Raw genomic sequence first — 14,985 nt, 5'->3', positions numbered from 1 at the left:
TGAAAAGCAGAAGAGAAACAGCAAAGATAATCACAAAAACATGTGAAATTAATTTATTTGACATGGTGACAATCTATGTTTTCCGTAGTGAGAAAAAAAGTATCAAAGTCGAGCGTTCCTCAGAGATGGTAAATACTTTTTGCTTGTGCTTCTGTGAAGCCCATTGTGATATGACTGAGATACTCTAAAGAATACTTTCCTGTCGTTGGCATTCCTCGCTGCGTTCCCCTGTTATCTCTTCTGGAAAAGGCAACTGTTCTCTACTGCATTCAAATATCTGCTTCACAGTTCAGAAATAATTTTTAAAACGGTAGAAAGGCTACTCTTTATATGCCCCCATGGGACCACATCATCCCAGTCTTAAGTGCCCCATACGGGATCCAAGATAGAAGGAGAATTTTTTAAGGCCCTTTATATCGGCCATCATACATTTTAAGAAAATCCTTCCTCTAGGGGAAAACCTCCACAGGTCACCCTAGAAGTCTGTGCTCAAAGACGCAGACCGAAAACAAAACTCCAGCATTCAACAAAATCTAGAACAGGAGAAATCTAAATCTCTGTAAAGCATTCTACAAATCCCAAATTTAGGAAATATTCTCAGTAAATACATAACACGCTGGAACAGGTGCCAATCTCAGATAATAAATCTCCACAACCACGTAGCGTTATAGAAATTGCTAAAGACATGGCTATTTCCATTCAGCTGATCCTCACAGTAAGCATGAAATGGCCATGTGCACTATACTCACCACTGGAAATATGATCAGGCCTTTTGGCTTTGCCAATGCTTTTGGACTAAGTTATTAATAACAGAAGAAGTGAAAAAAAAATTATGTTTGCCAATGCAGAACTGCAATGTCAAAAACAAAAAACCTGCTACACCATAATGAAATATATATGTGCATGTGGGAACCATCCATGCCTCAAATTACTGCTGTCTTTTTTTTTTTTTTACTTTTAATTTACCATTCCAGCATGGTGGATCCCAATCTTCGAGCAGTAAATTAAAAACAATGGGGGGAAAAAACCATCAAAAATAAACAAAAAAGTGAAGGAAAAAAAGGGTGCAAGTCACGGATGCAGGTACAGCAACATAGGGGCTTGTGGGTGTAGGGTTGGGGGGGGGGGGGAATGGGGATAAATAAAACAAAAATACATACCAGGTAGGAAAAGCAATGAACAAGAAGAGAGGAGGAAGCAACAATGTGGTTGGGGGGGGCAGGGATGTGAGGAGAATGCTGCACAAGTTTGAGAGAGCAATATAACACATACACTCCAATAAAGTGCTGAAAACAAAAGAAAAACAAGCATGATGAGGCCAATAGGTCTGGTTTTGGCAGGCAGCCTTCTGGCTTTGTCAATGCTTGTTTTGTTGTCATGGATTTTGCACACAGGAGCTAAGCCAGCAGGCCCCCATCAATCTAAAAATGATTGGTTAAAACAAAAATAGTTTTTGGCTCAAAAGCACTCATTGGCCCTCAAGGGAACTACCTTGTGGGGATATGCTCCTTGTAAAAGGGAAAATTCTGTCACTCACAATGAAGTTAACTCATAGCTGACCTGGGCATGCTGTAGTGGGCAGAAGAAAAATGTGAATGACAAAAATAGACCAACGGATGAAGACAGCTGGCTGAAAGCCCCTAAGCGTACATAATACATTCAATTTTAGGAGAAGCAAACGGTCTTGGCTAACTCCAAACCCCAAAAAGTGGATCCCTGGTATGTAAAAAAAATAATAATAATCCAATCAAAAGAAAAGTAAAGAAGCTATGCTCCATAGATGGGACAAACACAAGAAGAGGAAGGAAAAACACAAAATAAGCAGCAATCAAATGAGACTGCCAGTTCATGGTAAAAAAAGGACAAACCCAATAGGTCCATACATCAACCAGCAAAATGCTGTCTACTGGCTAGACCTAAGTAGGATAGACCATCAAGAAGAAAGTTCATATTCTGACTCTTAGTCACATTCTAAATTGTGATTGGTTTTTTCCAGCCTCGGACTAACATTCGGTATTTGAAAGGGACACCTTAAACACAAACCCTCTAAATACCTAATCACTAAGTCCGATGGTGATTTGCAGCAGGAGGTGCCAAAGATATGACTTGTGAAAACAAGTCCACAAGTAATGCCTCAAAAACATGCAAAGTTGCATTTCAGAAAACTTCCTACAAGCAAAGGGGCCGGAAATCTCAACCACAATCCTAGATTACTGCAGCTCATGCATACCCAGCCCACAAATCAATAGGTTGCTTAAGACTACAAAAAAAACCACAGCAAGACTTGCACTGTAAATTAAATCACTCCTTTACTCATTTAATTTGCAATGCAACAAAATGTCATGAAGACCACTTTGTGCAACGTGTCTGTTTTTCTTGGGTGGCCACGATCCTCAAGGTAAGTGTGATACCACTGATCCAAGCGCCTGCGCCACATGCACATCTGCCTGCATAAAGGAGGGCCCTACCCACCCCCAAGGATATAATGAATTGGCTTGAGTTTTCCTTAATTCCTTTTAGAAAAATGGGGATCTGAACTCAGGTTCTGGATCATTCCACAGATGTGCACCTTGCGCTTCTACTCCTTTTCCCTTAATATATATCTCCCTTTTGCAGTATATTGGGACAATTAGCCTGAAAGCGTTTGAACTCAAGACTCCTATTTGGGATGTGGTCCTAGGTCTGTAAATAATCTCTGCTACTTCCCCCATAAAATTTAAACATTTCCCTTGGAGCCAAGAAAGTTTCCAATTCAAATTCTCACGCAGGCCAGTCATGTCCCAGCAATCAGTCCTCCAAATTTAAAGTCCAACACTTCATTTTTTTAACCTATAATGCTCAAATTGGGCTCTAGCATAAATCCCAACTTGTGCTTGGACTTTAGGAGATGCCTAAAAATGTCAGTGACTGGTCATTTATCGAGTTACATCTTACTGCGAAAAAAATGATTTTTCGTGTGAATCGTACTAAAGACCAATAAACCTACAGAGGTTCCCATCAAGGGCGACAGAAGCCTCTTACAATTAACAAAAGCAAAAACAAAATGTAGGCTAGGACGAAGAGTAAAAGCGATGAAGTTTATGACGTAATCTGTAAGTGAACTCAATCATGGAGATAGTGATGATGGGGGGTGGGTATAAGTGATGGGAGAACTGGAGGGTAGGAGAGCCAGTTTACATGGTGGCTTTATTCTGAAAGAGTTCATTGAGAGGTAATTAACATCACATTTTGACTTTCGCACGGTTTGACAGAATAGCCACTCTCCCACTACAATTTTGATAACTTTTGTCCAGCAGTTCAGACTTCTGAGTGGCATACTCTAGTTTTGGGAAAACCCTTGTTAAACTCAAAAGGGACACATTTCGGGAACCCCAGCCCGCTTCAATACCATGCGACCAATCTGCGCCGAATCTAACATGCTCATGGTTTCAATTTTGGGAATAGTTATTAAGGATGCAAAAAAGTTATTTGCTTTGGATTGAGGCGTCTACAAGCAGCAAATCATATTCCTAACATTGTTATAACTTGCAAAACATGTAGTGATCCTGATATCTCGTCTAAAGTAACACTCACGTAACATATTTATAAACACTATTTCTGTAACGTGTACCTTGCACTCTACAAACGAAATAATAATGACTTGATTAAAAAAATAAGTTATTTATGCTTAATAAAACATTTGGGTGGGGTGGCGAAAATACCGATCTCTTAGTTAAAGGCTTTACCGCAGATATTAAGCGCTACATAAGAAATATGGGTTGGACAAATTTTTAAGTCAACCAGAAGAAAAGTAGTGCATGTCATAGATGTGAACAGAATGGACATCTTACATGACACGATCTACAAAATAATCCCATAACGTCATTTTTTTTAATCAAAAAAATGTTTACGAAACTTGGATACTTAATATATCAGCTTGATAGAAAGAAAAAAAAAAAGAATAGGTCAGTGACAGCAATAAAAATCGTATCACCAATCTCGACAAAGCAAGCCGGTAGTAATACGCCTCCTCGCCCCGCCCCACTACATCCCCTTGCCTTCAATCCCTTCTATCTTCGTTCAGGCAGCCCAAGATTTCTGCCAAATGTGGGGGAGGGTTAAATGATGTTGACATCTGTCCCCTTGAAACTAGCGACAGACCACCAACTCGAATCATGAATCTATTATAGCTGGAGGAAGAACCTAGCAAGGTTTGAATCAGCAACAAGAAGCAAATACTTTTATTAAATGAAATATACACCAGCATCACAAGCTTATAAGGCACATCACCCGCAAAAGTAATTCTAGTGTGGGTAAAGGTATATATTTTCAAGAGGTCAGCATTAACGCACCCAAGCACATCGTGAATTAAGTTATCCGCTATTCTGGCTCGCTGTTATAGATGGGTAAACAAACACTTCCAGCATGCGAAAAGCAACAAAACGTCAAAGAAATGGCTGCATAAAATGTAGTGAACATAGTGCACTGTGGCACAACATTTCGGTATTCTGCAGCAACATTTACCCATTCCGTACTTCTCCAGACTCCCTTCGCAAAGAATGAAGGTCAACATGGGCTATACTTAGCAAAATAAAAGAACAGGAAGAGAGACTGCATTCTCACTGTTGTTTCGTCAAAATAGAACCCTGGAGACTGTTTGTTTAGTTCCTTATAAACATTAACTGTTTTGAGACCAACTGCGGCCCGCTAAACCAGGACATGGCTCAAGCCTGTCATGCAAGTGCGGTCCGTCCATTTATTATGATCAACAGACACACAGAAGGCCATTTTTCTCCGCAGCTGAAGAAAAACCCACCTTCCCTACAAATATGGCATAGCTCCTCTGCCGTTTGCGTGCGGACGGCAGACAAGAAACCACGTACGGTTTAGTCGTGGGCACATTTTTCAAGGTGAAAGCAAAATAAAGGTCCAAGAACCATTGCAGAGCTGCGCTCACCGGCAGCTAAGGAAGCCATCGCTAAAACGATCTGTCACAGCAGATGCGGTGCTCAATGCGAACAGCGCCGTTGTAAGCTCGAACGAGGCTTCACAAAAGCGGTGCCGAGAACAAACATTTTTACCGCGCCGCGCGCCAACCGCTAGCCCACCGGTCGCTACTCACCATCACCGACAGCCATTGCGGAGCGAGGATCCTCTGGCAGGCGGAGGGGCACGCGCACAGCCCCGGCTCTCCGGTGCCGCTCCGTGTAAGCCAGGCAGAGCTGCAGCCCCTACTGCAACAGCAAGAAAGCTTCAAAATAGCAGTCCCAGTGCGAGCGGGGATGAGAAAAGCCTCGGCTTAAGCCAGCCGCCGAGCGCAGCAGCCCACAACGCCGCCCGTGACCTGAACTTTCTGTTTGGGTGCCTTCTCCCCGGCTCACCTGCCCTCACAGGGCTGGCCGCGCGCTCACACGGGGACCTTTAAAGCCATTAACAAAACACAGGCATGTGCTCGCTAATCACTGTGCGCCTGTCCCCCACCGACATTCGCATATGCAATTAAAAAGTCACGTGACCTGATACATCATTGGTTTTGTGGGGATTTTCTTCCTTAATTATGCAGACAATATTTATAGGCAGCGGAGCCAGGGCTGTAAACGGCCCCATCGACTGGCCGGAGCCCGGCGCTGGCCTTTGAGCCGCTGTAAACAAACCCCGTCAAAGGCTACTCTGAATGCTCCTCTGTGCAGGACCAACCAGCGAGGGCGGCTTCTGACACACACAGCTCTGGACCAGCAGCTGCACACAGCCGCAATGACTCTTTTGTACGGGAGGCACAACAGCGCGTTTATCTCACGTCCTAGAAATAAACCGTACTATGGGGCTGCCCAGAATCACCTTAGAAGTTACAATATATTAATACATTCTTGCCACTACAGTCATTGATTTTAATGACTTGTCCGTAATTTGTGAATTGTTTTTGTCAAATGTATTTGTTGATTAAGAGACATGATTTATGTATGTATTGTTTTATTATGTGTAAACGTTACATTTTTAACCTTTTCACAATAAAACGACAACATATTTTTTTTTTGATTTATGTGGTACACTGATCTTTTGTGATTATCAGTTAGAGATATATCAGACTTAAAAGTCTCAAGTTGCCTAGGAAAGTTATCTATGATTGGTGCCCAGATTCTAAACACAACTGCCCAGGAATACACTGTACTCGTTCTTAAGAGTATAAGCAACTCTGGTCGCTACAAGCAATTGTTTCACTATGTTGTGCTACCAATGGCACACTTACTGGGTAAAAGCGTGTACGGCGTCTTCAGTCAGTGCAGACTTAATAACCAACAGCGTTCTTCTTGCTGGTACCTGCAAACCCATACTGAAAAGGACATAATCAAACGAAGAGCTAACAGCTTCATGACGCATGTCATGGACCTACTTCACAATTAACAAAGTGAAAGAAACTACTCGCATTGTATGTTGTGTTAACGAACTTTGACTTCCAGTGGTACATGGTTAGGAATGAGAGTAGGGGACTACAACAGCACAATGTTGCCGCAAACACTAGAAGCCATAAATGCCTCTAAATTCAAAGCACAACTAAAAGTTGTATGTCAGTACGCACTACTGGTCCTTTGGACCGCATTTTTATCAGACTTAATTGTAAACTATTAATTATTATATATGGTGTTCTGAGAGGCTACCCATTTGGGCCTATTAATAGTTGCATCTTTAGGTTTTTAAACTTTGAAACTCACTGAATACTTGAACCCTTTCTCAAGGCACTGATGTAGTGGGACTTTGTCGAGAAATCACAAACGCTAAACCTTTAATTGAATCCTTTTTAAACAGCCCTCCAGATGCGACACCCAACCTAAGCCACTGTCGCCTCATGCTGGCAAGCTTAAAACGAGAGGCAAGACCAGCAGGTTATTTATGATCGGACACTCTCAACTGTATGAGGGGTAGTAGGAAGAGATTTGTACCCGCAGGAAAATAGAATCAGAGCTTTGTATACATTTTAGCAGTATGCAGTCATTTCAAGCGACTTCTGGATTGTAAAGGGAGCCAATGTAACGCACACCTGTCACAAGTGACTGTTTCATTTGCATTCAATGCACTTGATCATTCTGAGCCTGCTACCGTTGGTAAACTATGGTTAGAATATTTAGGTAAAAACGAGTGCAATATTCTAGGACTCAACACCCCACCCCATACCACAACACGTTCAGTGGTCTGAAGGGATTCAACTGGTAGCATATAGGTTATATAATTTTTGCAACATTAAGTTGAGAAAGTGCATATTTAAAAATTTTGGAAGTATATTCTGTTTAAAGTAAAAAAGAGAGGGAGCTTCAGCCCAAGTATGACAAATGCTGAGAAATATATCCGTATTCATCTAATACTCTATGAATTAACTAAAATACGTTATATGGAACTAAGTCTAATCCAGGACTTCAACTTTTTATCCTGCAATCCTGACCCAGAATGGGCTTCCTTAGTCCTACAATAAAATGCAAAAACCCTCCACAGTTACTATCCGTTACTTGTGGGGGACTAATTTAGCCAGTCTAAAGGTGCTGGCCATCAACGGCTTTCAACTTCTGAAAAGCTTTTCAACTACAGGCCATGTTTCTCAAACATTATTGATGTGCTTACATTTTCAGTCAAAAACAGAACACAACTTTCTTTAACCCCTTCAGCGCGGCGCGGATTTCTGCGCCGTGCTGAAGGTTCTGAGCGCGGGCGGGGCCATGACGGAGCGGTTCCGTCATGCGCACAGCGCAACGGACGCTCATGACGGAACCGCTCCGTCATGAGCGTCGAAGGGGTTAATAACAGCGACCAGGCAACTAACATCAGAAAAAAATTATACCAAGGAGAAGGTACTCAGTTAACCAAATAACACAGAAAGTTAAGTCAGAGGTACACTATAGCTAACCAGAGACAATTTATAGCAACATCTTACTTCATTCATCAAGGGTTTCTCAGTTATTGGACAGATATACCCCAAGGAAGAAACCAGGTACACCTGGTCTTCTAAAGGCCAGTGAATACCTCAATGTACAGATTTTCAGTATTGGCATGATCTACTACTATGACTATCAAATTATAAATCCATAAGTAATAGGACAGAGCTCGTAAGCATTAACATCACTTTGGTACTAACAAAAAATATTGCAATCCAAACAAATGTTATCACCTTCCCAAATACTTCCTTAAATAGCACCGAGAGCGTCCTCCATGACAAGTGCTGATTCTTTCGAATGCAATGCTACTGATCTCTCCTAACTGGCGTGTGGCCAACAGCCTAGTCAAGCATCCCTTAATTCAATTACAATCTACAATGAACAGTTTTGGGTTCTTCTCATTTAAATTAAAAAAAAAATTATCAAACTTTTGTAGCATACGATGCAATGTTTTAAGGCATATATCGAGTTTTTGACATTGGAGCGTCTAGCGATAGATAAGAGATTCTGACAACGTTTTACAACAACATACAACATCAAATACGTGTTGATATACTCGTGTATTTAGTGCTCAAAACCGTTATGTCGTCAAATACTTTTTGAAAGAGTATTCAATATTTATAATGAAAGAAACATAACAAGGGAGCCACATGCTGGCTTTCCAGAGACAGGTTATGTGACGTTTAGCTAGCAGGAGTGCTAAATTCAGGAACTGGGCTAAGGCCTTGCTTTTTTTGTCAAACGTTAAATAAGCCAATAAGCCTAGTGGATAGATGTCCCAGCTACAAAGATTAGTATGTCCTGAAATGTGTCTCAAATATTCCCTGACCACTGCCCAAAAGAAGGGGAGTGCCATGCATGGCTACAGCATGTGTTGTAGGTCTGTATCCTGTGACCTGCATCAAGGGTATTGGGCATTCAACCCTGGGAAGTTAATATTTTTTCTGTGGTCAGGTAGGCTCGGTGTATTATGTGGAATTCTGTTAGCTTGAATTGAGCATTCTTCACTAGAGAAGAAGAGTAGGCAAGTACATGGTCTCACTCCTGGTCATTAAATCCCCTACTTATGTCCTCCTCACACTGCTCTTGAAAAGCGTCCAAGAAGGCTCATGTGTGATCCATAAATGCCCTGGCTATTGTCCAAGGTGAGACAGCTGTGGCATTGTCATCCAGTAGGGCACCAGAAGCCCAGCGTTCCAGCCACTGAAGCTGCGAGTAAAAATAATATTGTTCAAAGACTGGTACTCCAAGACCACCTACATGGGAAGGACGTCTTTGGGCTGTAATACCCTACGCAGGCAGTTACCCTATATTAGTTCTCCAAATAGAGTGTCCAGGGAGTAGAACAATTGTGCATTTACGTAAAGTGGCAGGCTGACAAAATAGTAAATGTAGAAGCATGACCATTTTGGAGAGAAGTAAAGTCTTTCAGAATGTCACTTGACCTCGTAGTGCTGAAACAGCACTATATATATTTATGTATTACCCAGTTGCAGTAGCCACTGGGTAGTTATAGACAGGTAAGCTGTTCCATACAAAAAGTGTTTGTATTGCTAGTAACTTTGACTCCGTTTGACGAATATCCATTAAACATTCCAAAAAGGTGCTATTTTTTAAAAAGCTATTTTGTACATAGAAAGTTAGAGGGTGATCTGTTAAGTGGGGCCGAGAAAATTGGGGTCCCAAAATGCAAAATCCCCATGCATTTTCCATAGACTTCTATAGGCAAGGATACAACAAAAACTGCTGAACGGAATTACACCAAGTTTGGCGGGAATCTCGATCTTGGTCCACAGATTGTGCTTTTTGTGATTTGGTGTAAATCTGTTCAGTACTTTTTTAAGAAATTAAACTTTAAAAAAAGTAGATATCTGGACAGTTGGGGCCACGAGAAGCCTAGGAGACTCTCGCAGGAGCACCGATTTAACAAGCATTGACAAAGCCCATAGGTCTCGCCTATGGAACCTCTATTGGCTTTGTCAATGTTTTTTTATTCATATTGTACAGCAGCGATGGCTTCAGAGCAGCATGGCTGAAAGTCAAAATAAAAAAAAGGTGCCATGACACGGTCAAAATTAGCTGTGTCATACACTTTCAGCAATGTTGCAACATGGCTAAGAAACACTGGCAAAGCCAATAGATCTCACGTAGGCAAGGCCTTTTGGCTTTGCCAATGCTTGTTGGACTTATGTTTTGTGCCTATATAATAGCATCACACAGAGCACGGAAGGGTAACGTTTAACTGGTGAAAGTCTTAGAGTAACAGCAAAAGTAGCTTGACGAGAAGTGGACTATCTGACCTCTTCAAGGATTTATTGCCTTTCCTCCCTCACAGCAGAAGTAAATAAAGCTCAATAGAAAGTATGAAACCTCCCACACATTAGAAACGTCAGCATTTGTCTTTTTTGTGGAACATGCACCGGATATGTGTGTATGTCCCCCCCCCCCCCCCCCTGTTCCCGAGTACAATGGATACAAATATTAAACATTAAATAGGTCTGAAGCCACCTAGGAACAAATTGTAAAAATATGCATCTCCTTGGCATGCCTCTGCTAAAAATGTTTGGTGTTTTATTGTGATGAGGTATTGATGTGATTAAAGTGTCTGCTTGCAGAAGTCGCCTCAATACCTGAGCAAGAGAACATTTGAAAATGTACAAATGCGTCATGAGTCTAAAAAGGACTGTGTTTATATGTTTTGCTAAGTTGTCGAGCAACAGTAAATGTTAAGAGATTAGAATGTCCAGAACAAGGTGAGATAGCTTCCACAGCACGACTGGTTACTGTGCTTATCAAAATCTGATTGCGTTATTATTTCAGCAACATGCCTCACCTACGCGCAGAATGACATCACTTGCTGTGAGAGTGCAATACAAATGAAACTAGAGTGATGTTTCCCTCCCGCACAGTCTGACGCAGGTGCCTGAAGTAAACTTCCCCATCAGAGGGTCGGTGGGGTAATGGATTCATGTCAGTAGTAAGAGCTATAAAGTGCCAGGAAACAGTATTGTTAACTCACTTATGGAAAGTTCAGTTGCAGAAGATTTTTACTGGGGCCAATTATGGCATGTGAATTTCTTTAAACGTTGTGCAATAAATGATCTGAAGCAAAAAACAAGCCAGATTTTTCCCCCGTTGAAATAATTATACAAATCGAGGCTAACAAACACTGGTAATAAATACTGCCAGCTAAATGCTGCTGTGTGACATCTTAGGAAAGACGCAGAGTTTGGCAGCAGCCACCAGGCTATCACCAGTTCCCCCACGGCCCCTTTGCTGCCTTTATACTCAGTATGATAGTAATGTCTACAGTAATGTAATTACTGCTGTAAGGCATTACTGCAGTTCTAAACAATACTACAAAAGGAGACTACTGTCAGGGCGACTGGAATTCTACTATTGTACAGCCGCTGTGCTTTCCGCACAATTATAGATTTCCTGCACTTACTATCTAACTCACCAAGTGCTGCATAATTTTCAGATTTCCGCAAAACGAATCAAAAGGGACTAAAATAAAGTGTCAGTTAAGATACCACGCACTGGCAGACTTTTTGCACAGGTTAACTGAGCACCTTTCAGCTGCATATTGCTGTATGTAAGTGTTAAACTGGTATTAATAAGGTGAAACTGTTGCCCAAGCTGTGTTAACAAGTGTTAAAATAAACCAGATGTTAGTGTGTGCCTCATTTCGAGGTCTGTTGGGCCATCAAGTCCAAAACGAGCAAAACTTTTGTATGCCTTCAATCTGCTACCTATGCAGTAGCTGCATATCCCACGAGAAAAAGACAAAAGTCTTGTGCAGCTGCAGAACAAGATCACCATCTTAAAAGTCGCGTCTAAAAAAGGGGAAGGCGCAGGCTCCTTAGGGAAAGTAATCTGCATTCCTCATTCCTGTAAATACTCTCACTTTGAAGTCAGCGAAAGCTAAGTAAACACCAAACTCCCTGGAAGGCATAACATGTGACCTCAATCTTTGAATGCCCAGCAAACGTGACAAGATAAGGACAAGATTTAAAGGCCTGTTTACAGAAAACAAGTTCGTGGAAGAATACCGTAAATACGGGTCAGGCAACAGGAGGGACAAACTGAACCTCGACAGTCTAAAGCAAATAAAGCCAGCAAATGGAAAGGAAGAAAACGTGAGTTACAAACCACAAAGCCAATAAATAGCACCCCCAACCCACGGGACATAGCAGTTTCCCTGCCTGCACCGGCTCCCCCGCAGCCCCCAACTAATGTTTAGCGGGTGCCCTGGGTGAGCACTAAAGGAGTCCATCTTTAATGTGCTGGCCTTGGGGGATGGGGTCCCAAGGGCCCAAAATGGCTCAGGGAGAGGGACTGCGCAGCCCTCCTCCCATTTATTTTAAGGAGTGGCCCTGGGGTCCCCAGGGGCTCATAAGGCCCCTGGGAGGAGAGGAATACCACACAGCCTTGCCTCCCCTTTTATTAAAAAAATGCCCAGGGGATGGGTTCCCCAGGGCCTAAAGAAAATCGGGAAGGGGGGCCGTGCAGTTCCCTCTCCTTTGTATATTTTGGCCCCAGGGGTGGACTCCCCGGAGCCTATAGTAGCTTGGGAATGGGGGCCCTCCTCCTCTTTAAAAAAACATAAGGCCTTGAGGACTGGGGTCCCCAGGGCCTAATAAGGCTTGGGGAGGGGGTGCACATGAACTCCATCTCCTTTAAAAGAGATATGGTCCAGGGAGATGGGGTCTTCAGAACCATATAAATGCTTGGGGAGGAGGACCACACAGCCCCCTCCCCTTGAAAAAAGGCCATAGGGATGGGGTCCCCAGGGCCTATGAAGGCTCGGGAGGGGTTCCCGGCCCCCCTCCCTGCAAAAAAAAAAAAAAAGTGTGGGCGATAGGGCCCCTAGGGCCTAATATGGCTCAGAGGAGGGGGAGTGGCTTTTAAAAAACATAAAGCCGGTGGCCAACACTCCGCCACGCACAGCAAAAGGCTGTGGGCAGGGGGATGGCTTTACATATGGTAATAAAATTGTACTTTATGTAAAAAAAAAACTAGAAATTCACTGATAAAAAAAGAGATTAAAGTAACATAGGTGAATATGACAACATTAACATTTCGAACTAAAAAAACAAAACGAAATTGACCAGTTTTAGTCAGCAGAGTTAACTATAACTTGCACTCCAGCCATGCACTGCTTATGACCTCACGTATTACATCACTCATGACATGCTGTATGGCATCACTGATGACATAATCCAAACTTCTGTTGTACACAGTGCTCTATAAACGGGTAGAGTATTAGAGCTAAGAAAGGAAGTGCAAAACAGCTCAGAATAATGTAAAGCATTATTACTCCTATCATACATATAACCCCCAGGGTAAAGCAAGCTTGTGTTATGTGCAACATTGACCCTATACCTTACACCTCATTGTTAGCCAAGTTCATGTTACTAATGAACCACAGATGAAAAGATAAACTATCCTGGACACAGTGTTCAATCTGTATACAACATTTCAGGTAAAACCAAGTTCCTCCAGATACTAAAGCTCTACTACATAACCAATGCCCTACTACAGACAGTCTTTACCTGTATCAAACCCCTGGCACTACTGAACATACATTGAGAAATGAAGTGGATATAAATAGAACAGTGGGTACTGTTGAAACTGTCTCCTCTATGGAGAGAGTTTACTCTGCACCACACTGTTTGCAGTGAAATTCTCATGAGTAATACACCAAAGAGTATTAAAAAGTATCTACTAAGAACAGTGTACACACTATGCAAAAATTGTCCAAAGTACAAAGTACAACTTTTCACTTATAATAACCAAGGTCTGAAGGTGCTAAAGGTCACACTACCTGCAGCCTTCATACTGTGGTGAAAACCTTACAGATATCCCATCTTCTGAAGCAAAGCAAACACATGTACACAAGTCTTCTTTGTTAAGTAGGAATTGTCATGCTGAGATGATTCTGTCTAATAACTCAAGGCTGCTTACAATATTTAGTGAGCAGCACATAGAATCTTTTACCTGCTGGAAACTATTTCAGCAGTACTAAAAACATTGTGTGGAACAATGTACAAAAGTCATCAACTGTCACCTGAACACATAGTTACTCTTCAATACAATGATTTATTTGTGTGTTCAATGCCTCTACACACCTATGGTGCCTCAGAAGCACATGCGTTTTGTAACACCTACACCAATTAGCTGGACACAGGTTGCATGAAATAAGGTAGAAAGGTAAAGCCACTATGTAATCTATAAAATAAACTAACAAACTCATTGGAAGATCTCATCAGTAATGTCATAAATGATGACATAGAGCATGTCATGAGTGATGTAATAAGTGAGGTCAGAAGTATGGCAGGGGAACAAGTTATAGTTAACTTTAACTGGTGAATTTCTGTGTTTTTTCTTTAGTTCAAAACATTAATGTTGTCACTGACAGTCATCTGATTAAATCTTTACTTTAACCTTTGAGATATATAGATATAGATATATATATTCACTTGAAAAACCATAGGTTTCACACACGTTATAGTTAGGAATTAGCATTTAAAAAAACTTGCAAATTCACTGAAAAAACCATAGGTTTCACACGTTATAGTTAGCTGGACATTTCACTCATGAAAAACCATTGAAATTCCCCCGTTATAGTTAGTTATGTTATGTTATTTATTCTTTTGTATAGCGCAACGGTTACTCAAAAAGAGTGTCCCGGCGCTTTTAGGTAAGGGGAACAGATTTCAGAATAACACAACACAGCTAAAAGAGGTTAAAAGATAAACAAAAAGAAAGCAAAACTACTGGCAGACCTATTGGGAAAACAGCCAGGTTTTGAGACCTCTTCTAAAATCAAGGAGAGTAGACGCCCCCCGCAAAGGGAGCGGTAGTGCATTCCACATCTGTGGGGCCAACAGACTGAAAGAGCGGCCCCCAAGGCGAGCCCTCTTCACACGCGGAACAGCCGCCAAAAGTAGAGATTCTGACCTCAACGAGCGAGTCGGATGGTAAAAGGTCAGTCTCTTTTGGAGATGTTTAGCTCCCACAGCATGGAGCGCTTTGTAGGCCAAGGTCAGAGCCTTAAAGGCAATCCGTTTGCGGATGGGTA

At 41.9% G+C, this 14,985-nt stretch overlaps 1 protein-coding gene across 33 annotated transcripts in view; it reads right to left on the bottom strand.

Annotated features, from left to right (window-relative positions):
* CLASP2 (cytoplasmic linker associated protein 2) overlaps nucleotides 1-14,985 on the bottom strand; it is a 1,832,463-nt gene that overhangs the window by 1,219,699 nt on the left and 597,779 nt on the right. For 2 of the 33 annotated variants that reach the window (XM_085607600.1, XM_085607602.1), the window contains exon 1: nucleotides 5,102-5,698. The exons of the other annotated variants lie outside the window; for them this stretch is intronic. In XM_085607600.1, the coding sequence (XP_085463726.1) occupies nucleotides 5,102-5,117 (16 nt within the window). In that variant the 5' untranslated portion in view covers nucleotides 5,118-5,698. Of the gene's footprint in view, nucleotides 1-5,101; nucleotides 5,699-14,985 lie in introns of those variants that run through there. 33 annotated transcript variants of the gene reach the window in all.

Source organism: Triturus cristatus, chromosome 5_2 (assembly GCF_964204655.1).
Source record: "Triturus cristatus chromosome 5_2, aTriCri1.1, whole genome shotgun sequence".
NCBI classification, from domain to species: Eukaryota; Metazoa; Chordata; class Amphibia; order Caudata; family Salamandridae; genus Triturus; species Triturus cristatus.
The sequence above is the reverse complement of the archived record's forward strand: the minus strand, read 5'-3'. Positions and strand labels throughout refer to the sequence as shown.